This window comes from Lepeophtheirus salmonis, chromosome 13 (genome assembly GCF_016086655.4).
Source record: "Lepeophtheirus salmonis chromosome 13, UVic_Lsal_1.4, whole genome shotgun sequence".
NCBI classification, from domain to species: Eukaryota; Metazoa; Arthropoda; class Copepoda; order Siphonostomatoida; family Caligidae; genus Lepeophtheirus; species Lepeophtheirus salmonis.
This window is the reverse complement of record NC_052143.2, coordinates 332,009-358,244: the sequence shown is the minus strand read 5'-3', so window position 1 is coordinate 358,244 and position 26,236 is coordinate 332,009. Positions and strand designations below refer to the sequence as shown.

The window sequence follows — 26,236 nt, the reverse complement described above, 5'->3', positions numbered from 1 at the left end:
ATAACTACAAATATGCTATTAAATTTATCGTAAAAAAAAGTATTTTGTCAAAATTGTAATTTTTTGCTGTCCGTTAGGATACGAGCAAACTAAAAATTATACATTATCTGCAAGGTGGTGTGACTCACTGTAGCTTCTATTGATTGCTTGATGGCACTAGTATCGGGTAAGATTACATCAACTGTTGTATGCCCAGCTCTATGCTTGAGTTATTATTACTCATAAGATTTATAGTTAATTTTATTTATTAATTATATCTCATATTAGTGATATTTGTAAATTTTAAGTCAGTAATTATTATAATTAATAAATATGCCACAGTTGTCCCTGGAGGTTTTAGGGGCGGATAATTGCGATTACCTTCAAATAAAAGTACATGCCTTATATAACATATTGCTCTGAGACGAGAATACTTAAATAATTCCCTCTGGAGGCCATCAGTACACTCTGTGTTATGTGAATAACACTTCAATCCAGAAGATTTTCGAGTAACAAGGTAAACTCTAGTTTCCGTGGGAGGAAAAACATATCATTATTGGAAACGAGAAGTAGCCTTATCCTTTATTCCTTGATCAGAAGCAAGTAAAAATCCCTTTGACAAAAATCATCGTTACATCAACACTCTCAAATACGAGAATGATCTTGGATGCCAATGAGGTCAAAAACAAAAAAAAACCAAGTAATGTTGCAGATCAAAAAGCAGCATGGAGTTCTTACAATAACACTAGTTTGGAAAAAGTTATGGTAGGAATGAGTCTGAGAGGTGTAGTTACCTACAAATCACATGGGTATAGTGGCTCCTGTAGTAATCGGCAAATAATCTAAACTTCTGGCCTATTATAGAAAAACGACTGTCTTCAGGAGATACAATCATGAATCATGGCAGATAAATGGATAAACAGGTGTGACAAGGAAACAGAGGAAAAAGGATAAACAAGGACATTTACAAAAATTACTCCGATGTCAATCTTCAATTATACCCTGAGTCCAAAAAGGACTTATAATTACATCTTCACAACAAATCGTCAAGGTTACTTTCCGTCTGTTACGAACACAAAAAAATATTCAATTATGTTTTTAATATAATTAAATGTCTTATAAAAGGAAGTTCACTGCTCAAGACTTAAGGAATGACAAAAATAGCAGAAGGAAAAAAAAAATCATTCTTCAGATTACCAATTCTAAAAAATGGAGGACCAACTAAAAAATGCACAGGATTTATATCACTAGTAATATCCCTGTTTTCACTGCATGCAACACAAATCAATATGTTTGAAGGAAACGATTTGAATCTGTTTCAAATAGACTTGCATATTGAAGATGACTGATGAGATATCGAACATACTTTGATCAATGAGTTGAGTGTTTAATGTTTTCCAATAATTAATTACATACATAATAATTGTACATAGAGTGATATTCAATAGTCTTTATGTTATATTTTCAATGGTACAACTTTTTAATGATGTTTTTTCTTTTGTGTGTGAAACAGAAGCAAAAAAGTTGCAAATGTGGTATACATATAAATTATATTATGTACAATGTACACACACCATTAAAAGTTGCACATATTATTTTTATAAAAAGTATTACAAATCAATAAATGAATAATAATTTATTTACTCAATATGTAAAGTTTGACGGATTTATAGCTACATGAAAATGAGGTTAATTGATAATTACCACAAAATGAAGCAGAAAATAATATAAATTAGACTTGATGGTTGATAAATTACCCTACATAAATAAATACTTAGATTTATATACTATAAGTATTCTTATCTTGAATGTTATAATAATAATTTAGAATATTATTACTTTAAAAATTCGCCTTTTCATCCTGATTAGTAAAAATAAACATTATTGCATGAATCGTAAAAAAATATTTAAAATGAAACAAATACATTCAAAAAAATTAATGAACAACGATTCCCCGAGCCGTCAGAAGTTATCAATGCCTTCCACACCTTCATCCATGGCCCGTGAATTTATTCGCGAATACTACAATCTCCTGAATCAATCTCCTGTTCATTTACATCTCTTGTACTCCAAAAATGCATCTTTGATGCATAATGATAGTATTCTTGTAAAGGGACAAAGCGAGATACACAAGAAAATAATGGAACTTAATTTTATAGATTCTTTTGCCAAAATAAAAAGTATGGAAGTTTATTCCATCTGTGATTCTGGTCAAATTCTTGGACAAGTCTGTGGAGAATTATTGAATGACAGGAGAGTTACAAGAAGGTTCTTGCAATCCATGGTTTTAGAACCGACATGTTCAAATAAATATCATATTTTAAATGATATATTTCGCTATTTAGTAAAATCCTTGCTCTCAAAAATATATACAATTTGTGACGTACTTTTTTCCAGGATAAGTCCACGTGGTTGTGTGACCATGATGATGCACAAAGAACAACGGATAAAATGGAATCACTAAAGGAAGAAAATCAAGAGGGCATTGGTACCTTTTGTACTACAAAGATTTGTAACTGAGTAATCATACAATTTACTTATTCCACAGAGAGTTCGAGTGTAACCTATGCTATGATTGTTAAGGGCAACATGACATCACCCATTCCTGCAGAGCAAAGTATCTGTCATTTAACATCCGAACGATACTATGGGAAGGAAATACATTCACCTCGATCGCAAGGAAACTATTTTATGGATTTATTCGATACAGAATCTTTATATTTATCAAGAAGTGAAGGATCATATTTTGATTCAAGGAAAAATAACATCCATTTCTAAAAGCAATGTTGAAATCTATTTATGTTACTAATTTACAAAATTTCCCGCAGTAATAATATAACATTTTTGCATGTGCATTTATCGAAGTTATTATAGAGCCGCATCCCTTTGTAAGTACATCGTTTAATTTCCAAAATCAACCATTTATGTATCAATATAGACATTAAGTAAATGATATACCGATGTAATACTATACTTATTTGTCCTGTTTTAAGGTTAAGGAATCATGAGTCCTGAATTCAGAGAATATTAACTTCGATGAAAAATCATATCTAGTTCAATGTGAAGCTCTCTCAGGGATAATTTTCAAAAATAAAACCATAATAACAATATAGTGGTATGTAAGTAGTTCCCACTCTTTAGGGTAATTTTTGTAAAGCAATCAATCAAAACGATGAATTTGACGATGAATGATTATAACAGACCTTGTAATGAAATGATTAATTAACGCGAAGTCAAAAAGATATCTTATAAAAATATATATATTTCTGAAGACTCTTTGATAGTGCTTATTAATTATTACTATGGCTTGCAATCTAGATTCACTTGCTACTAAAACTAAATATGATTAGATCCTGCAAAAAATGTCTAAAGGTAATGGTTAGGCTTGGTAACAGATTATGTCGCCGGACGTACAGAAGTTTTCTTCCTTTTCAGGGTGTTACCTCGCTAACCCAAAAATACCATATATACAAATTCTTGTCAGCTGTCGACTCCTTGGACTCACTTGATGATATTTTATAATTTATTTATCTTAATAAATAAACGGACGTAATAAGTTATAACTTAAAATATACTTATGGCTCCGTTTACAAAAGGACAGGAATACAGTTTCTTGTTGGTTTCTTGTCGGTTGACTATCTTATTATTTATATGAGGAAACTTTGGCTTTCATATATAAATATATATCTACCCCTTTAATACAGAATATTTAACAATATTATAATACAAAATACAGGGTTTTAATATTATAAAATATATAATTTATTTTAAAAATTGTGGAGAAATAATATGATAATGATTGCGTGATCCAATAATTGTAACGTCATGTTTTGCAGTCTTCATTTGAATATATTTATTAATGTTGTGCAACTAGTTACAGGGTAATTTATTATTCCTATTGTGCCCTAGTAAGCAAAAAAGGATTCTTGTAGCCAACAACGCAGAGAGTTTTTCTTGAGACATAGTAATATTTCAGATGTGCGTTTTGAGTCTTCTCAAATACGAAAAGGATCTCTGCAGTATTTTCTAAAGGATAAAAGTCAAAAAAGGATTCACATTCATTTCCCTTATCATGTCATGAAGATTTATGAAACAAATCTTTAATTTTACTATCAAATTTTAAACTACATATACACGACACAATGTGATATTTGACGTTTCTTGTACATACGTAGATATTGAAGATATGTTTCTTCTCATAATTATCTATGTATCCACATATATTGTATTCTTGACATCCTTTCACTTTCCACTTCATCTTTTCTAAAGTGTTAAAATATTTGTTGTTCTAATGTGGTAATTGAGTAGCTTCTTCTATCATCACCAGGTGTAAGTTTGTGTATATTATATGTAGACCATTTATGGATGTATGTATCTCCTTTCAAAAATAATATGTATACTCTCTAACTCATTCATCCTGTGTACCTACCCATGTATACATATATATATTATTTACATACATAACAAAATGTTATATATATATCTATCTATGTTTGGAAATTATATTGTAATTGATCCATCTCACTTAAAAAATAATCATATTTCATAATAGATCTAGAATATGTATCATAGCTCATTTGTCATGGAAAAGATGGGAAATTCACAATACTAATAATAATAATTCATGTACAAACTATCTTCATCCCTAAAATTGTACTGCACAAAGAAACAACTTTAAGAACATGAAATAACATCATCAATTCCAATATTCTGTATATTAAATTACAGCGCAACAATTACGTCAATATCAACAAAACCTAACTTCCTGTTTTCAATCGTTTATACCGAGTGGTCCATTGAAATCTAAACACTTATAATTAATGAAGGTGGAGTGATTTAAATTAATTCATATTTTGATAAGTTAAAGCATAAATAATTAATTACAAAACAAAATAAACCTGAGCTCTCTAGCTTACGTAGAAGTAGAGAAAATGACACTTAAACGTGATTGATGAATTTCCATTCATACACTTTAAGCAATTGGGCGTCTCCAAGACCAAACTTTTCCGATAACTATAAAAAATGTAAGTGGAAAGAGCCTTGTGAGGATGGAGAGGCCCCTTTTGACAACAACAATGAAAGAAGCCCATCTCCTCTTTTGCAAGAATCTTTTGAATTAGTCTTTTAAACTCATTTTTGGCACTTTTTTTGCACCCCTACGTCCCTGATGTCAATCCCTTCGACTACACCTTTTTGGGCGTATTTCGATAAGAGTCCTGCAGTGTCCGTTATCCAAACACCGAGGCCCTTAAAGCCACTGTTAACCTGGAATGGGACGCCATCCCAGAGGACTATATCTGCAGTGTATGCTAGGACTTCCGGCACCTCCTGGAAGCCATCATTTTCGCTAAAGGCGATTACATTAAGTATTAAGAGAGCTCAGATAAACATCTATTCATAGTATCAATTTTGTTGAAATTCTATTGTTAATTCATATATTAAATGAATTAAAGTTTAAAAGTGTTCATACTTTAATGTACCACTCGATATACAATGAAATATATTTATGTACAATATACAGTATGTACAAAAACACATACTATACCACATTCTATATGTATTTTGCTTGAGGCCCATAAAAAAAGAGCAAGATAATATCATGTTAGTGGCTCACAATAGAGTGGCACCACTCCTCAAAACATGAAACATGATGAAATTTGATTAGTAAACTCTTTTTGTTAATAAAAACCCTATGATAAATATGATTGTATATTGCATACGTAGACTCGGTGAAATAGAGGGAAAAAACAACAACTTAATATTTGACTTTCATATGAATAGGTAGATAAATACATACTATGTATTTGTGAGCCTTTATCTCGAAGTCTTCCCATCTCTCTCAATATATTATTTATACTAAAATATTGTATTGTTATATATTAGTATACCTATGTTACGTTTAGGTATAATAAATAAAACTTACTATTTATCTTTTCAAGAAAATGATTAAGTTATATATTTTACGCCCAATTACTTTTTACATATTTTGGGAATTAAATATTAAAAATACATAGTACGTTGTTGATTTATTTAATAATTAAAAATTGATGAAGGAGAGAGTAACAGAAATAAAATCATTTTTAAAGAGGGATTACCACATCTATCGTACGCGTACTTGTTTAAATGTACCAGGTTGTCCATTGAAATCTGAACAATTACTAATTTAATAATAAATGAATTGAGTAATTGAAATTAGTTCATATCTAGTTATATTAAAGCATAGAAAATTAATTTCAAAGCAAGAAAAAACCGGAGCTCTCTGCCTTACGTACAAGTTGTGAAAATTACACTTGAAAAATTCATAGCTATTCGCAAAAAAAATATTCAAAAATTAATTTCCGAGTATGAAGTTTTTGAGATATTTTTTCTAAAAAACTACAACTATTCACTTAAAGTTCCACTTTTTCCAAAATATTTAATATTTAAAAAGTAATTTTGAAATTTTGTTGCAAAAAATTTAAATCTATGGATTTAATAAAATAAATCCAAACACGTACCCCTCCCCCCAAGGCAATATATAATCTTCCGGATGCCCCTTACTTAATTAGAAATCTACTAGTTTTTTGAGGATTTGATATTTGAGAGTAAAGTTTCATACACGCTTTGATTTTGTTACTAATTACTAATTTAATAATTAATGAAGGTAATATATAAATCATAAACAATTTATTAAAAAACAAAACAAACCTGAGATCTCAAGCTTACGTAGAAGTTGAGAAAATGACTCTTAAACGTGAATTACAAATTTCCATTTGTAAACTTTAAGCAATTTGGCGTCTCCAAGACCACCGTCTACGCCGTCAGGAGATCCGAAAAGTTGGAGACGAAGAAGGACTCTGTCAATAAGGCCAAACTGGATCCGGTTGAGTTAAAAAAAACCGTCCTAGCCAATCTCTTCCAGGTATAAGGGCCTATGCAAGAGATCTTGTGGTTTCACACCAAACTTTTCAGAGAACTATAAAAAAAGTAAGTGGAAAGAGCGTTTTGAAGATGGAGAGGCCACTTTTGACAACAACAATGAAAGAAACTCATCTCCTCCATGCAACAACCTTTTGAATTGGTATTTTAAACTCTTTTTGCACACTTTTTTTGCATCCCTACGTCCCTGATGGCAATCCCCTCGACTGCACCTTTTGGGCGTATTTTGAGAAGAAGACCTGCAGTGTCAGTCATCCAAACATCGAGGCCCTCAAAGACAATGTACTGGGATGCCATGACAGAAGACTACACCCACAGCGTGTGCCAAGTCTTCTGTTGCCTCCTGGAAGCCATCATTACCGCTAAGGACGGCTACATTAATGATTAAGAGAACTCAGACACACATCTATTAATAATATTAATTTTGTTGAAATGCTATTGTTAATTAATATGTTACATCTTGTCGAAGTTTCAGACACGCTTTGATTTTGTTCTTAATGGGCTCACCAAGATCCTATTTACAATGAATATATATTTATAAACCCGTACCCTCGGTCATGTTTTTGTGTTAGTATCACTTACACGAGGTCAAGTGAGGAAGAAATTTGAGAGACTATACATAAAAATTATAATAAGACCAAAAAAATCAAAAAAAATCAACTTCTTTCAACTCGTGGGTACTCTTGAGTTTTAGGGTTAAAAAAACCGACATATCTACCTCTGTGTGTTCTGAATATTCATAATTCCTCCTTTGTTGGGAACCTCTGATCTGATCTTATGCGTCCGAGGGTCATTTGACAGACCATTGCATTTAAATAATATAATTAGTGGATTAGCATTAGCCCACTCGTGAACCCTACAAAATTAGTGGAATTAGCGATGCAGAACGTTCACGAAAATAAGTATCTAGCGGACTAACAAAAATTACTGGGGTCCACCTCAGCCTTTTTCTTGAAATAAATATTTTACTAATATAAACTAGAATGGACATTCGGTAGAGCACAAAACTTCCACCTAAAATCAAATTGAGTTACATAACGAGCTATTTATTCTAAACTTATCGTCGATCATGCATTTTTTGTTTTGTGTTAGCTTGCCATTTCACCTTTACCACTCAAAATTTAGTGGCCTCTACTGTGACCATATATAATCTTCGTACCAAGTTGGATGCAAACTGATCCATAACTTTTGCCGTAATCCTGTTGACTGGCAATATCTGTTCTTCTATGTATTAAAGAAAAAAATGTGCAATACTGTAAGCATTGTAGTATTAATTTTGATCAAAATCGAATTTATCTATTAGCTCACCCTTTTTTTTGGAATTGGTAATCTGGAGAATGAATTTTCTTTTCCTAAGCTTTTTTAACTATTATTTAACTCTTTTGTCGTGAAGTTACCATTCTACTACTTTGAATTATATTCAAAACCTTATTGATTGTACTCTTATAATTATAATCACTTGTTGGACTCAAAGTAGAATTGAGGATCCACATGGAATTATTTCTTGAATGTTCTTGTTTATTTCCTTCTCCTCCTCCTCCCTTGGCACACCTGACAGTAGCTGATCTAATGAAACGTCATGACAGCTAAGCTGCTCTCCAACAAAATATTATTCATGGTTAATTTGTTGATTTTTAGGTCCATTTTTGAATATGCCCAAAATAAAAACAAATTTTCATCTTCAGCTATTAATAATTCTTCGCTTGGGCGAAAATACTTTAGCATGAAAAAACTCTACAAGGCTAACGTATATTATTTTCGATCTAGGTTTCGAGTGAACAAAAAAGCTATTATCGTGATGGATGGGCCCCTTAATTCCTTCATGAAGCATGGGGACATAGACCTAATGTGTCATGTAGACATTTCCAATGCATATAACGTACAAAAATTATATTTATCCTTCAGTGGCGAAAAAATACAAATCGAATGTGCTACTACATCGTTCTATTTTTTCCCTCTTGTAAATAAATTGGTCGTATCAATATGTTCACTTTTTATTGTTGTCGTTGCATGTATTTATTTTTATTATAAGGAAAATAAAAATGTTATGTCAAGAACATGTACTTGCTTTGCTGCATGCCCCATGTCTATTTTAAATGTATGTAAAAATAGCATTAAAAGGATTGATAAAAGCCTCCATTCCTTGAGTGTAAGTCTCTGTAAGTAAATCTGTAACATTTTAAAACTATTAAATTCATTTTGTATTCGTAAATATCTATTAAAAGATATTATGAAAATTGTATGAGGGGCAACATTATATTCGATCCAAAGAAGGGGTTGGAACAAAAAAAAAATACAATTGAGACACAATATATATAGGTTTTTGTTCTACACAATTTTTAAAAAATCCAAAATATTTTTTATGAATATGTCAGGGGTTAGGGATTTATATGATTTTGAACCATCATAAATAATTTCCAATCAAACATTATTCAAAAGGGTAAAATATTAATGCAATTAAAAACTAAATATTGTAAAATATTCCTTTTAAGGATAAACATATATGAAGGAAACACATTTTCAAAAAAACTAAATTGTCTTTCAGACAAAACTTCATTGATTTCAGGCAATTTCAAGGGTTTCATAGGTTTAGTTATAAGTAATTTCGTATTTTAGGAATAGTATTAAACACATTGCATTTATTCAAACGAAACGTTCCAGGCGTGTTCTAAAAAGTTGTGGGAATAAAAAGAAGTTTAAACTAAACTAAGAACATTTATATAAAATTTGGACTACAGAAAATTAAAATCTACAGAAGTAATAAAGTTCTCAGTTCGTATTATATATATAGTTCTAGGAAGATTACCCGAAGGAATATTGCCATCTGCGAAAAATTGCCTGCAATGGAAAATAGCCCGCAATTACAGGGTTGATCTTGCCTGTAGTAAACATTTTATTATTTTCAATCTGGAATGGCATTGGCGCAAAATGGTCATGGTCGATCTTTTATAGTAATTCTTTTATACATACAGAACTTTATAATCCTCCCATCTTAATACCAAAGAAAACGAAGGGAGGAAGACACCACTTGATAATGGAGCTGGTTCGCTACAAGGGTGAGCTACTGAATACTTAATATACTCAAATTCCCCTCAAATCATTTTTAAATGGTATTTCTACTTTTCAAGTGAAATAAATATGCTCCATAATTAATTAGAGGTTGAATTAGTTTATTTTCTGAATTTTTTTCCGTTGGCCTTTCCATTCGGGGATTTGTATCTGTAGAGTGATACCTTTTTTTAATAGCGACTAAAGTATAAAATAACTGAAAGGTGTTTCCATTATGTTGGGGGTTTTCAATTTCACAACGCCCTCCTTTTTGTTTTAAAGGCCTATTATTTTGTGTGTTCTTATTCAAAGGATAAAATTCTCATGAATGTGGCTCTGTTCAAGAAGATATCTCTTTTCATCCGTATTTGGATTTAAATCTTATTAGAGAGGAATAAATCTGTATGTTTTTAAACAAAGCTTTTCAATTATAATAGAAAATTTAAGAAGATTCAAAAAAATACTTGACAGTATTAAAATTAATAATTGACGTGTATATATTACAATTATATAGGGGTTTGAGTGTTGATAAATTCGATCCAGATTTCAATGAAACACTCCGGATATTTGTGTATACTTTTTTTTTTCTTTACAGATAAGTTTGCCTTTCCTCTAATTAGACATGCGAAAATGACAAAATACGCTCTAAATTTTCAAGGTGTTATGTATGGATTAGGAAATTAAATCTATCTAGTAATTGGATGTCATCGACTTCCCGAATAGCTGAATTAAGAAAATTCCCAACTCAATTTTAAATAGCCACAGGAATGATATATTTCCGCACTCCATGTAAGGAAAATTATTAAACATTATTTCACAAAAAATTCGAAATGTCCTCTTTTACATATTCTGAGATCATTTACCAGTTTAAACCTGAGGTGTCTGGAGGACCAGAACGTTGATATAATTACAGCGATAATTCTGTTTGGCGTGTCATCGAAAAATAGAGATTGTACTCCTAAAAGTAAGTAGTGGAAAAATGGGTTCAACTATTGGACTTCTGTAAATGTGCTTGTAGGGGTCATGCTAGAGAAATCGATATTTATATGTAAATGTATATATTTATAATTTGTAATGATGAAATAAACTTGGCAAAATCTTTGATTGTTTGTGTTTTATTTATAAAAAAAGTGGAGGCGATCATAATGAAAAACCCTTGATATAAAATACTTTGTATATTGTTTTGACAATAGACTAACCATGGGTCAAAATAATTGATATTTTAAACATTTAATTACCTTAGTAGTAATGGTCCCATCTTGATTTTTATCAAAAACGGTGAAAGCCTCCTTAAATGTGGCCAATTCATCTGTCGTAAGGGACTCCAATATTTTTCGCCGATCCGCATCGCTGTAAGTCGTCATTTCGGGTAGGAAATTTAAATGATGATAGACAAAAGGGAAATGTGAGGTGTAGAAACACTCTTCTGAAAGAAAAAAGTTACAAAATTATAATTTCCAATATTGAACCCAAAAATATATAGATAAAAGTTTTTTGAAATGCTATTTTGTGACTCATTTATTTATTTAAAAAACGACAAAAACAAAAATATTTATTAGACTTCACCTTTCCAATATTTAAAAATAATTTATTATTCATATTGGTATAATAATAAAAAACATTTATTAACCAAAAAAAAAAAAGATTGTGTTTAATACATATGAATAAAAAGTCAATTAAATATTTTAATATATCGGAAATTTATACGTCGACTATCTTCCAACTTTGTGAAAGATAGGCTTTGAAACTCAAGATTCCTTATGTAAAGTTTAAACTTAATTAAAAACAAAACGAACGAAAAGGAGTCAAATGGAGCAACAAAATAGTTATATCCAAGGAACTTGTTTTCGTTGCCAGAAGTTCGATGTAATTTCCTTTTTCCTGGATAAGAAAGTACTACATTGGAGCAGAGAAAAGTTCGGGGCAACTTAATTTTCACTTCAGACGGAGCTTCGTGTCGTAGTGCCGCTAAGACACAGACCTTCCTGAGAGACAACTTTCTCGACTTTTTAAAACCTCAACATGTGCTCGCCCTCCTCTCCAGACGCAACCCCCTTAGGCTACTCTATCTAGGCTTGTCTGGAGGAGATGGTGTGTGCTACTCTTCACAGGAGTGCCCAGTCCCTCAAGGTTTCCATGAAGAAGAAGTTTACCAAGCTGGAGTCTGGATTTAGGCATCGTATTGAGGCAAATATTAGAACTGATCAGATTATGAATAAAAGTTGTTCCAAGCACTATTTTGAGACGATTTTCTTGAATAAATATCTTCACAAAATCTTCCATTTAAATGTTACTCTTGAAAAATTGAAAACAATACAAACTGTAATGTAAAAATCTTTTTCACATTTTGTTTCCGCAAATTATTTTTTAATTGGAACTAAAATATTCGATATTTTAACATCCCTTCTTAGTAACTCCTTTCATTACAAAATAATTGAAGCATTTCTTTTTTTTTTTATGAGTCTTTTTTGTACAAAGTTAATGGATAACATTTTTTTTTAAATTAAATTTTCTTCTAACCTAATCATCCGATTTTAATAAAAAAAACAATGTCAAATGAAAACTCACATCATCATCACTGATTTGAATAACTTTTGGTGAGTGGTTTTATCTCTACAAAAGAACACTATGTCTGAAATTTTAGACGTATGCGAGGAGGTCCATTTAGGAATCCCTCAAAGCTGGATCCTATTCGAATGATCCTTCTTGAATTTCAGTGGGACATAGCTCCGCTTACATTCATTTGATTAAAAAAGGGTTTGCTTTAAAATACTAACAAGAGCAAGTACTTTAATTTGATTTGAATTAAAAAATAATATTTATGCAAAACATATCATTATTGCAAAATATTAAAAATGGCGACCCAGCTAAGTTTCAAGTTTGATTTTGCCATTTTATTCTTCAAAGTTAAACTTGCTCATACAATATGAATACTCAAAAAAATTAGAGTGGGATCTCAATGGAATGATCTTCATTTAGGCCTAAAATTGAAAAAGGACATATTTGCCATTGTAATTATTTCCTTATTTTTCTTGAAAAAATATCTAATCCCATGTTATCTCTTTCCTTCCTTCTTCACACTTTCAACTAATAAATAAACATAATCAAGTCAAGTTTTCTTTTGTCAGTCAAGGTTGAGAGTGGATAAAAAGTTGTCGTGATCAGCAGCGCTACATTGTTATTTCTATGATAAAAAATGACACTCCCAAACATTCAGGTAAACTTTATATAATTAATATGATATTATTATATTAAAAACAAAGTTGTTACACAAAGACAACTCAAAATGCTTTTTGTTACTGAGTCCATATACCGGGTGGTCCGTTAAAATTTGAGCACTCACTAATTCAATAATTAATGTTGGTCTGAGGTATATAATTAATTCATATTTCAATATATATTAAAGCATACACAATTAGTTACAATAAAAAAAAATCTTAGCTCTCTAGCTTACGTAGAAGTCGAGTAAATGACAATTGAATGTTATTGATGAATTTCCAATCGCGCACTCCAAGCAGTTGGGTGTCTCCAGGACCACAGTGTACGCCTTCATCAAGCCCAAAATGTTGAAGAGGAAGAAGGGCTCTGTCAAAACGGCCAAACTGGTGGAGTTCTATAAAACACCCCAGGATAATCATCTCAATTCCATGAGGGCCCATGAAAAAGATCTTGTAGTTTCACACCAGTCTGTACAGAGAGCTATCAAAAAGTTGGTCGGAAGAGCCTTTTGAGGTTGGAGAGCCCACTTTTGACACTAGAAATGAAATAAACCCATCTCTTCCGTTGCAAACTCTTTAAAATAAGTCTTTTTTGACAATTTTGTACCCCTTACGGCCCAGATTCTAACCCCCTCGCCTCCACTTTTCTTCGATGGGAAGGTATGCAGTGTTCGTCATCCAAACACCAAAAGCCCTGTCAGCCAGTACTGGGACGCCATGACAGATAACTACATCCGCAGAGGGTGCCAGACCTTCCACCGACTGGAAGCTTGCCGCCAAGGTCGGCTACATTAATGATTAAGACAGACCAGATAAACATATATTTAAAGTATTAATTTTGTTGAAATTCTATAAATATATTATATCTTGTTGAAGCTTAAAATTAAAAGTGTTCAGATTTGAATGGATCACTCGGTATTTTTAATTGTGTTGTAGGGAAGTTTACAATTATAAATGAACTTCCTAGATGATTTTTAAAAACAAATATTGAGTCTAAATTATACTTTATTTTGGATCTATGCATTTCACTTTTAACTTATCATCATTCACAAATATATTGAGATTATTTTCTGTCGTATTATACCACCTCCATTCAAGACGTGTATCATCAGGACATACATCAACATCTTTCTTTGCTACTCCAAAAGCATACAAATCATAAAATTCATAGGTCAATATCCACACATGTTGATTCACATGAGGACTGTAGAGATTATAACTACGAATAGGATTCTCGAAAAGATCGGATATTATATCTAAATCCTTTCCTTTTTTTTCGTTTAACGTATAGTTTAATAAATATGATTTCACATTAGAAGGAATACTTTCGTTTTTGGAAGTCTCGTAATATACGTTATAAACAAAGCAGGGACAATTAGATTTTCGTTCATAGTTCTTCAGACATTTAACACTTATATCCGGATCAGTTTTCCATCCTTGATCAGTATCAGATGTGATATCCAAAAAAAGCTTTTCTACATTGTCCGAATTGATATCCTCTGGACAAAGTAAATTGCTGGAATCTTTTGATCTCATCTGTAATGTTGAACTTGAACTATTCAATTCTGAACCAACAATCCATTCATCAATATACGAATAGTGTAAATACATATTATGGACTTTATTCTGGAAAAGAGGATGCCCATGATGTGTTCCAACGAAGTGATATATACCAAAAGACCAGCTATTTCCTATTAGTCCAAGATCATTAGATTCAATCAGGACTTTAGTACAATTCTCAGGACACTTTAATTCTTTCAGAATATTTTTCGGACTCGCAATTTTATTGTAGATATGAAAGTCCTCGCATTTGTCATCACAAAAGTAACAAATATTTTCGTTCTTTGGAATATACCTTGAACAAGGGGAAGTTGAGCAATTATAAGGATGAGGCTCGAAAGGGACATGGCCAGATTGGCAAATCATTTCACAGTTAGTATAGAACCTGTTTCCTCTACAGGTTATAGACTTGTAGTTTGAAATATTGACTGAGATGGGAAGGCAAACGGGTAAATGACTCCATACCAGAAAATTCCCACTTCTCATACACTTGATGCTTTTAGGAAATGCTGTATAACCGCTTCGACAAAAAATGTCCAATATGTAGTCTTCAAAGCTATAGCCAGCTTCCACTGTAGAAAGGAGAAATTCTCCAGTCAACGAAGGGCATGAGTTGGAGTTGTACCTTGTAAAATTCTTGAGATTCTTGGCGCCAGTATATTTTGATAATTCAACAGAGAGAGCTGTGATCACAACAAATACGATAAAAGCAATCACTCCTAATATAATACCACATAATTTAGATACTTTGAATGATTCGTAATTCACTTTTGAGCTGAATATATCAGCTTCTTCTTGCATTTGTTGAAACGTTACCATCTTGAGCAAGTGTCCAAGAATTATTGAGTATCTTCTATTAAAAAAGAAAAATAAAAGAAAATAAGACGTAAAAACATAAGGATTTTTTTTTTTCCTATTTCTCTTATCAACCATGACGTAATATACAAAGATGTTTATTACTTACCTCATATAACAAATTTAAAAAAAAAAAAATATTGGTTTAATTATATGACATTTAAGTTATTTATGAAACAAGAAGATAATAAGACGAGGTTTTATTCAAACAATAATAATATTCACATGGGTTCAAACAGTTCCTATAAAGTTGGATTTCTAATAAACAGTGCAATGCTTCTCTATTTTTTTAATTGTCCGCTCCAGCCCTCCGACTTTTTATATCATATAATTAAACAAAAAACACGACAATTATACTTAAATATAATATATATCCGGTAGAGATGAGGCCGAAAACATTTAAAAGTACATAAGTCAAATACAACTACTTCATTAAAATTGTAAGTACAAGTAATCAGCTTACCCTTTTGAGGTATTTGACTAATTTACAACAACCTGTAATGTACTAAAACAGAAGTTTAAGTACGAAGTATCCATTTAGATTTGAAAACTTTGAATTTTAATCTTCAACAAAATCTAATTTACTCATTAAAAATAGAATTTCAACAAAATTAAATCTACAAATAGATGTGAGTCTGAGCTCTCAGTATCATTAATGTAGTCGCTTTAGATGGAATTAGGGCTTCCAAGCGGTGGTAGAAAGCCTGACACCTGATGTCGTCCTCTGCTATGGCGTCCATTGCTGGCTGGCAGTGGCTTTGAGGGTCTCGGTGTTTGGATAACGGACACTGCAGGCCTTTCCCTCGACATACACCCAAAAGGTGTTGTCGAAGTGTTTGGTACCAGGGCTCTAGGGGGTGGGGTGGCTAAAAGTGTCAAAAAAGAGTTCAAATGAACTCAAAAGATTTTTGCATCGGAGGAGATGGTTTTTTAAAAATATTTCTGGTGTGTAAAGTGACCTCTCTACCCTCACAAGGGTCTTTCCAACTGTTTTTGTATGGTTCTCTGGGCAATCTTGTGTTAAACTCGGAGATCTCTTGCATGGGCCCTCATGGGATGTTTCCTTTAACTCCTTCGGATCCAATTTGACCTTTTTGAAGGAGCCCTTTTTCCTCTCCAACGTTTCAGATTTACTGACGGCGTAGTAGGGGTGTTCTTAGACACACCCAACTGCTTGAAGTGCGCAAATTGAAATTTGTCTATTAGGCTCGAGTGTCATTTTCTCTACTTGTATGTAAGAGCTCAGGTTTGTTTAGTTTCGTATTTAATTGTTTATGCTTTAATATTTCGAAATGTGAATTAACTTCATTCAATCTATATTATTTTTTTTTTTAATTAGTAAGTATTTCAATAGACCTTCCAATAAATTGATGTGAAGGATGTTATTATTTATTGTTTTGCCTCAAATACATTTTATGTGTTAGTTTACATTTATAGGAAATTCCTTGCAAGGAAGACAATTTATCACCCAAAATAGAGAGGACAGATCTAATATCACATATATAACAATTGATGAAAATAAGTTATTGTTTTTCAAACATTTTTTTAAAGAAAATAGGTGAGATGTTTTTTATAATTTTCTGTCGAAAGTACTCAAAAGTGTTGAAGTATCCATAAATACTAGTTTTGAAATCAAGTTTGAGTACTTGTGTTTTTTGAATACTTAAGTTTCAGTAATTGTGTTTTTTTGAATACTTAAGTATGATTACTAAATTATAGAATTTAAAGGTACTTAAGTACATGTAGCAATACAAGTACCCAGGTGTCCAGATGCATTGTGAAAAAGTATTTAAATTCTTTCAAAATTTAAACCAATTTACTTAGGGCTTCAATCTTTTACCTCAACATTAAATCCCAGTTTACTCAAGTATTGCTCTAATTACAATATATATTTTGATTCCCAGTAAGCAGCTACATCATCATTTATACATGCAAATGTTCTCATACCAGCAGTAAAATCCTTTTTCTAGACATAGGTGTATAGTGGTAGTACTAGATTTTCCATCAAATTGTGTAATATATTCAATCAAACGGACAAAACTATCCAGTTCTCAAGAAGTTTTTTGAACTTTTAAAGGATGAAAAATACTTGATCCGCATATAAATTATTCCTCAGCTTGAAGGTCATCCTGCACATTTTCAAAGATATGGGGTACTTATTGTCATAGTGTTGTTTCCCTAAATCCTTTAATCATGGGGCATACTAGATTTGACCAAATTCAATCGTTTTTATGATCTTTCCTTTAATTTTGATCCTTGATCAAGCAACAAACGTAAAAAAGGAAAAATTGAAACAATAATGTAAAAGGTAAAATTTTTAATAATTCATAGCTCTCAAATAATACATTTTTGCGGAAAAAAATTTCAAAAATTCATAATAATTCACAAAAAATTACAATAATTAAATTTTTTGGAGAGAAAAATTCAAAAACTAATTTTCTGAAATTTATTTTTCAATAACCTATAGCTATATAAAAAAATGATTTCTTTTAAAACAGCTATTTACTAAAATAAAAATTGCTTGTAAAAAAAAATTCAAAAATTAAATTTTTCAGATAAAAGTTCATAAATTCATAGGTATTCACAAAAATTAATATTTTTGCAAAAAAATAACTCAAAAATCCATTGTTATTTATATTAAAATAATTTTTGTGATTTAAAAAAAAAAATTTTTTTTTTTTTGAGGGAAACTTGAATTTTTTTTTTTTTTTTTTTTTTTTAAGGGGGGGGTTACATTCCCTCCAGCCCACTCCGTACGAGTGCCCCAGGAATAAGCTCAGATTTATTGCATTTCTAGTTTCCTTAATTAATAACACAAACCCAAGGTGTATCGTAAATAATTTTCTCCTATAATAGAGGCTAAGCTGCGTTTTTGTTCAACAAAGTGCTCCAAACCCTCTCGACTTACAAGACAGGATTTGATTGGCCAACCTTATAAGGAAGTGATTCATTAATATTTTTTAAGTGTATGTCTTACAGTGCCAATAATTTTTTTATAAGTATCCAGTTCTCCCAATTCCTTATTTGCCTTTAAATGTATCTTTATTAAATTGCTGATAAAAATAATAGGTTGTAGAAATACTTATTTCGTTTTTTTCGCTTTAGTGCAATAAGAAGAGTTGCAATTAACTAAATTAAGCCAAATAGTTAAGCCATAAGGTTAAATAACTTGTTGCAAACAAGAATCCAACTTCATAATGCCCTACATGTAGAAGCTATTGCCCCTTTTGGCAAAAAAAATCCCCCAACCAATTTCCACAGGCGTCTGTTGAGAGCAAATTTGTACCCTCAGGGACGTTGACCATAGACAGCGACAGGTGATAATCACTCGGTGCCAGGGTTATACTGTAGGTTGCACGTATAAAAATTCCCCATCAGATCTCCAAGAGCTTCTGGCGTGGTATCAAAGATGTATACAGTCTGGAATTGTCTTCATGAAACACAATTCCTTTTCTATTCAACAATGCTGACCACTTTTGTTCGATTGCCAGCTTTAGAGGGCAGAAATGAGCAGAAAAATATATCACTCGAACGACTGTTGTGCAACACGAACCGAAAGAATATTGGGCGCAAATACATCGAAAGTTTTTTTGATTACTTACGACGTTTTTTTGCCTTTCAAATAGTAAAAACGTAAAATATGGCGAATTTCTTCCTTTGAGACCCAAATACTCGACGTATGATAATTCACGTCTGAACCAGCCAATACTGTCCAACTGTTTGTAGTATACTCTCACACTTTTACAACACCTTATAGTATGATCCGATGTGACCAATAATGAACAAGGTATGCCTAGCTAAAAACAAGGGACTTAACTTCCCCCCAACCTTATATTTATTAATAAAGAAACGATTTTTTTTATAAAATCTGTCATTTATTAAATGACAGATACAGAACATTTTTTTTAAGATAATATTTTATAATTTTCTATTTCATAATATTCTTGTTTTACAATAATAAGTTAGTTGTTCCAGAGCAAGACTGTCTTTTTAATATTGTGGAGTTGAAGCCCTTTAGTTTCTATTCTATTGCATCAGCGACCAAATATATTGAAATTTTGTATATGCATTTCTTGAATAAATCCTTCGTACATATGAATATTTAAAAAAATGCTCAGAGAAAACTATGAAGGGAATTTTCGGAGAGATATTTCATATTTTGTCTATAGTGTTGGACACACTGGATCAGATCTTTTTTCCCTTCCTCTTCTTTGAAGTGAACTTGTTTGATCAGATTTACATTCACTCTCTGTGCAGTCATTCAAGTTGGGGATATTATCTGTTACATTAGGTCTTAGAAATGTCCAGGTGATAACAAGAAACATAGGCTTTCCAAAACTAACCCCGTTGCATGGGTCTTTTATCCAGTCAGGTAATGCAGTCTTGTCCAATATTATTATTGTCATATTTGATGTCCAAGGGGTTCTTCTCTCTTTTCAATCCTCTGAATAACTCTATTCTTGTATCTTTCGTAGAACTTTAAATGCATCTTCCCATTTTCTTTATATCCAACTCAGCTTAATGTGGTGTCGACAGGCAAAATAAGCTTAAATATATTTGCAACAGGATACCTGTGCTGATACAATATTGTCAAAATTAATGCATTCTATTTCTGTGTTAATGAAATATTTTTCACGTTAATTGATCACGATTTCAACATTTTTGTGGCAGTTCTTCATTGAAAGGCCGATTCCAGTCTAAGGACTATTCATATTGGTCCTAAGGACTGTCGATCATTAGGATCAGTACTTGGGACCGGTTCTTAAATGTTGGTCCATAGAATTTTTCATACAATTATTAATGGTTTCTTAAGCTCAATAAGATAAGTATATGAAATGTGTATTAAGATTATTGCACATATTTTGGGTACGAAAAACACACTTATTGACGTCATGAGGGAGTGATTTACCTTCTTTAAGGACCGACCTGTGGGATTGAATTGAATGGGATCGGACTGGAATGGACCACGGTCTTTGGTTCTAAATAAGAATAGACATAACGCTAGTTATAAGCTTCACATGAATCAGCCCCACTGTTTGTAACACGAGAATCCCAATTCATCCCTAACTTAAACAATATTATGTGTAACAGCAGCAATAGGATTAGCTGTATTATTGTTTACTTATATGTAAATTATTTTCCCATGAAAAATGAGACCACATGCTCTGGATCAACAAACTCATGGGTACGTCTCTGATCGTTTAACTACCAATAACGTCTACAGTCTTCCACCTTTTAATTGATATGCATTTTAAAAAGAGGTGGAAAGGAAATTGACATTTCGATGTCTAATATTTCTTCATTTTTTAAATCCTTTTCCATATTGCACATAAATAGTTAGTTCCTCCTCCTTTTTGCATGTCTGATAATTGTATTTAAATGAAATGTTATATATGTAGATCCGCATGATACATACGTCGAAGAAAAATGAAAGAGATCGAAATAATGCTGATAAAATTTTTCTTTCTTTAAAAATATGTATTCTAATCGAAAAGTATTGTCATAAATTTAAATTAATATCACATGTAATTGATTTAGGCTTCTCCTTATATCCTGTTTCCCTTCTAAATATAAGATATTTAAAGTATATCTGTAGATAAGTATATTTTACCAATAATAAATTGTTATAAGGTTTGCTTCCGACAGTATACAATTAGTAAGAAATATTACATTTAGAGTCTGAAGACGAAGGTAATTCATAATTGATGAGAGAACACAATTTTGGTGGAACTGTGGATTGGAAATATACAAGCCAACCTACGACCTACTATAAATAAACCCGTGCATCACAACGCAGTATCTATGTAGATCCACATAAAGCTTTCCCATTTCTATATAATTATGTTGAAGTAAATCCAATAGAAACAGGCTCGTCAGTTGAAATATGAACACTTACTAATTCAATACTTAATTAAGTTTGAGTGGTTGAAATTAATTTATAGTCCGATATATTAAAGCATAAATATTTTGTTACAAAAATAAAAATAAAAACTTGAGGTCGTTAGCCTACGTACAACCCCAGAAAATGACACTTGATCGCCATCGACAAATTTCCATTCACGCACAACAAGTAGTTGGACGTCGCTAGGACCACCGCGTACACTTTCAGCAAGTCCCAAACGTTGGAAAGACAGAAGGGCTCTGTCAAAAAGGCCAAACTAGACTCAGATGAGTTTAAAAGAACAGGCCAGGTCAACTCAAGTCCATAAGGTCATATGCAAGGGATATTGGAGTTTCACACCAGATCCTCCAGAGAGCTAACAAAATAGTGGGTAGATAATTTCATTATGAGAAGAAAGGTTTATGGGCGAGGAAGAAATATTTAAGTATTATGAGTTTTTGTTAATTTGATTTTAGGGTCATTTTAGGGATTTTAGGGTGTATGGCAGCTAGGGTCGGATTGGATTTGAAAAGTCAAAAGATGCTACCTCGTGCATCAATTATAGGTCCAAACAGATTTTATGGGTTTTTAAGTCACGTATTTTGATATTTTATTTGACATAAAATAATGAACAGTAATTATAATTCTACTTTTATTTTTATAATTATTTTTTTGGTAAAACGATTACTTTATTAACATGTTAACTTATAATTTATATGTACTAATAAGACTTAATTATTTTTCATTATTTATTAAATGAAAGGACTTAGGAGGTAGAAACATATTATAAAAACTTTCAAATGAGACTCGAGAGAATTTCCCACGGATACTGGTGAGCTTTTAATATCTTTTACTTACCCATTAATAAATGTATGTTCGAATCAGAATTAATTTGAGTTTTCCTCTCTAGGAAAACTCAATAATTTCTTTTCATTTCCCCCGTTTTTTTATCAACCATTTATTCAATAATAATAAATGTCCTAATTTTTTTCTTTCTATCGTCCTTACTCTTTTTATATTTTTCATTTATTTTAAGTGAATTCCATTAACGGATTTTATTCAAAGGCTACTCCTACTGAGGGAGATAGAGATGATCAGAAAGGAGAGGACAGAAAAGCAAACACCAAAATATATGAAAATGTACACTGAAGTTATTCCTGTTAAGGATGAATTCCGTATATGATACAATACATATGAACAGAGTGCGTCAAAATAAAAGGATCATATGAAAGTTCGTACCAAGTCCTACAGATGATACTACAGGGTGTCCACGGTTGCGATCCCTGAAAGTGATTTCGTGGGAGTTGAAGAGGTTAGTGGTCCTCATGGCGATGTGTGCGGGCGCTGAGTCTTGTTGGAATATGAACTCCCTCCCAGCGGCCGTATCCTTCATCCAGGGGATGACAAACTTCTCAATGAGTTCGCAGTACCTTATCGCGTTAACCCTTTCCTTGGGATTGAAGAAGAAAGGAGGCATCAACTCACTGGTGATGCAGATGACACCCAGAGTCATCACGGAGGCGGGGAACTTTGTGGTGAAGACCGCAGGGACCTCTTCTCTCTCCTTGGCAAGCCACCTGCCATTCTGGACGTTGTAGCTTCTGTCGACAGTCCAGTTCTTCCCGTCAGAGAAGAAGATGATTCTTCCACCATGGCTCTTCAGGTCATTGAGGAGACGCTTACCATTGGTGAGCCTGGTGGTCTTCATGGATGCCGTGAGGATGTGTTGTTTGGCCATTCACACCCTTGGAGACTAGCTGCTTGCTCACTCCACGGTTCTTGGCTAACCTTGACTAGGAAGTCCCTGGCGAAGTCTTGATGGACTTCCGGAGACCTTCAACAAAGCGAGGAGTGCAGATTCGGTCACTTCTCATGTTGTGGGCCTTATGGCAGACCTTCCCCTCAACCTCCCAGGCATTGAACACCCGGTACACCGTGTTCTTGGGGTAGTTAAGAAGCTTGTAGATAGCAGAGGGCTTGTTTCCCGCGCGAGCCAATTCGAGGATGACGTCTCTCCTTGCTTGTTCCATGATGACTATTGCTTGTTGTCAAAACAGTTGTGGTGGAAGTTATAGTGTATTGTTCACGCAACCTTTTATATTAGTATGATTTAACCCCGAATATCCACATTATGGATCTGGATGAAGTTTAAAGTAGTTCCAATTTATCGTGGACACCTTGTACTGTTGTGAATGGTTTAGTTAGTAGCATCTATTGAACGAGCACACACCAACTTTCAGACCGATTGGTTTATTTATTTCTAGTTGGAGTTATGAAGAAAAAAAATGGACGAAAAATAATTTCGTATGTTAATGAAACATTACTTTATGAAAAGCAGAACGGCTCAAGAGACTAAAAAGAGGCTTGATAAACATTATGGGGATTATGCACCTTCAATTACAACAGTTTATAAGTGGTTTCAAAATTTTTGGAGCGGCCATATGGGCCCAAGTGACGCTGAACGTTCTAGACGGCCTGTTGTTACTACTCCAGAAATCATTGATAAAATTCTGGTACCGAAGAAAAAAATGACCTCTCTTCAACATAAATACATACAAATCAATTTCGTTTATTACTAGGGTAGGTTTGCCCGGCGTTGCACGGGAACTTAAGAAATTATAATCAATCCTCATCTCTTCTGAACCATATAAAAGAAAATATAAGTAATTATTGTCGCTGCTAAGTATTCTTGCCAACTTTTTTTAAAAGGAGATTATAAGGTTTAAAAAAAAATATTCATGTTCAACTTTCATATTTTTGTCATGTCAAAAATCCTTTCTTTTAATTCTCTCTTCTTTTTTTTCTTCTGTAAACCATATAATCTCCATTAAAAAAAGTGTGCCAAGCTACAAAAGAACATGTAGCAAGATTAATTATTAAAATTTTACGATCTTTATTTTTTTTTGTTTTATAGGAAATAGTCGTTTGTTATTCAAAAAATTAGTTATTTGAAAAATGTTATTTTTAGGCCATTATGGCCTTGAATATATATAAAAAAATGTTACCAAAACCGTTTCTGGAGCCTTAAGAAGCTACATAAGAAATTATCAATATCCGTTCATTGGTTTGTACGTGATTCCCGAACAAACACATCCACACACACAACATTGCCATTTAATACATAGGATAGACTGATTTATAGCGTATTACTCAATCGATATGACTATAAAAGTTGTTTAAGATTTTTTTAGACTCTATCTTACGTATAAACAACGAAAGAACTACGACTTGTATACAAAATAAAAAGTTCAATACCTCGTTTGAGATAGAAAAAAAGTCGTGTCATTGAGTGAAACCAAAAAAATTGGCCCATTCTTTAAAAAAAGATTAAATTTGGGTCCATATTAGTGATATGACGATTCCAAAAACAATCCTGATAGCGATTCCGATGGGATTCTAGTAAAAGTTCCGCATGCCGATTCTGACTCTTTAATATTTTAAATAATAGTTCCAAAATACAATTTTGCTATAAATTTCTAATAATTACAATTAAAAAAATAAATAGCCTTACTTTAATAAATGTAAATAATATTTACATTAATTAAAGGACGTCGATTTCTCTTCCCCGTGACCCTTTCCAAGGCTCAATTTTCCTGGGGCGAGTAATCTCAAGGCAAACATTGCAGCGGGGAGCTTTCTTAAATCCATTTGCAAAAATTATTTCCCTTAAATAACATTATTTGCACTAACCATATGTGTTTAGAACACTTTTATTCGCGTTTAGGTTGTATTCAATTTGTTTCTTCTCAGTTTCGAACATTTTTATCATAAATTATTTTATACAGTATTTATGAAATTATAAGATTAAAGTAACAAATTCACATGGTCGTTATTTATCTTGAATATAAGAATATATTTCATATATACTTTTTCATAACTTAGAAAGGTAATCAATAGTGAAATACTTGTAATAAATAATAAAACATAAAAATCGGAATCGTTAATTAAAGATAATTTTCCGACGCTGATCCCAATTAATCGTTTAATCACAAGTCCATAGTTTATAGAATCTAAATAAGATACCTTAAGACCGACCCGATAAATGGTTTTGGACCGAGACTCAACACCAAATTAAAAACCTTATCTACAAATATTTCAGTTCTCCTTTCCTATGAAAAAATTACATTTTGATATTGAAAAAATACTCACTTTTAAATTGTTAAAATTGGCCATCGTCTGACATCTTATATCTTCTTCAATTTATAGCTATGGGGCATACGCTATTAGGCATAATTAAGATCAGCTTTTATGCATTTCAAAAACAGTCTAGTGTAACCCGATTGGTCCATTGAAATCTGTGACACTTACTAATCCAATAATTAATGAAGGTGGAGTAATTGGAATTAATTTATATTTTAATATATTAAAGTCTTAACAATTAGTTAGAAAAAAAAAAACCTAAGCTCTATAGCTTATGTACAAGTTGACAGAATTACACTTGAACGTGATAGACAAATTTTCTATTCGCACACCCCAAGCAGTTTGGCGTCTCCAGGACCAATGTCTACGCCGTCACTAATTGCGGAAGAAGGGTTAAAAAGGCCAAACTGGACCCGGAGGAGTTAAATAAAACAGCCCAGTCCTACCCCCTCAAGTTTATGAGGCCCATGCCGAAGATCTCGGAATTCAACACCAGACTGTCTAGAGAGTTATCAGAAAGTGTGGGGAAGTAACATTGTGAGGGTGGAAAGGTCACTTTTGACACCAGCAATGAAATAATCCCATATCCTCCGTTGTAACTCTATCCAATGAGTCTTTTGAACTTTTTTCCCCCCAA

General features: G+C 32.2%; 1 protein-coding gene, 1 long non-coding RNA gene and 1 other non-coding gene across 6 annotated transcripts in view; 2 read left to right on the top strand and 1 right to left on the bottom strand.

Moving 5' to 3' along the window:
• The window catches only part of LOC121127986 (neo-calmodulin), a 107,265-nt gene that overhangs the window by 34,068 nt on the left and 46,961 nt on the right, over positions 1–26,236 (bottom strand). The window contains exons 1-2 of one of the 3 annotated variants that reach the window (XM_071892713.1): positions 13,400–13,683; positions 11,184–11,371 (exon numbers count right to left, since the gene is read on the bottom strand). In XM_071892713.1, the coding sequence (XP_071748814.1) occupies positions 11,184–11,371; positions 13,400–13,604 (393 nt within the window). In that variant the 5' untranslated portion in view covers positions 13,605–13,683. Of the gene's footprint in view, positions 1–11,183; positions 11,372–11,799; positions 12,395–13,399; positions 13,684–26,236 lie in introns of those variants that run through there. The other 2 variants (XM_071892714.1, XM_040723565.2) reach the window with 2 other exon arrangements.
• On the top strand, positions 1,847–3,153 carry LOC121127985 (uncharacterized). Of its 2 annotated transcripts, XR_011783133.1 has the most exons (4): positions 1,847–2,323; positions 2,377–2,467; positions 2,528–2,867; positions 2,973–3,153. It is a non-coding gene; the product is annotated as an uncharacterized protein (transcript). The 2 variants fall into 2 exon arrangements; XR_011783132.1 differs by lacking the exon at positions 2,973–3,153 and having other exon boundaries at positions 2,528–2,934.
• Positions 9,826–11,049, top strand: LOC139906924 (uncharacterized). The gene is made up of 2 exons (XR_011783134.1): positions 9,826–9,953; positions 10,541–11,049. It is a non-coding gene; the product is annotated as an uncharacterized lncRNA (long non-coding RNA).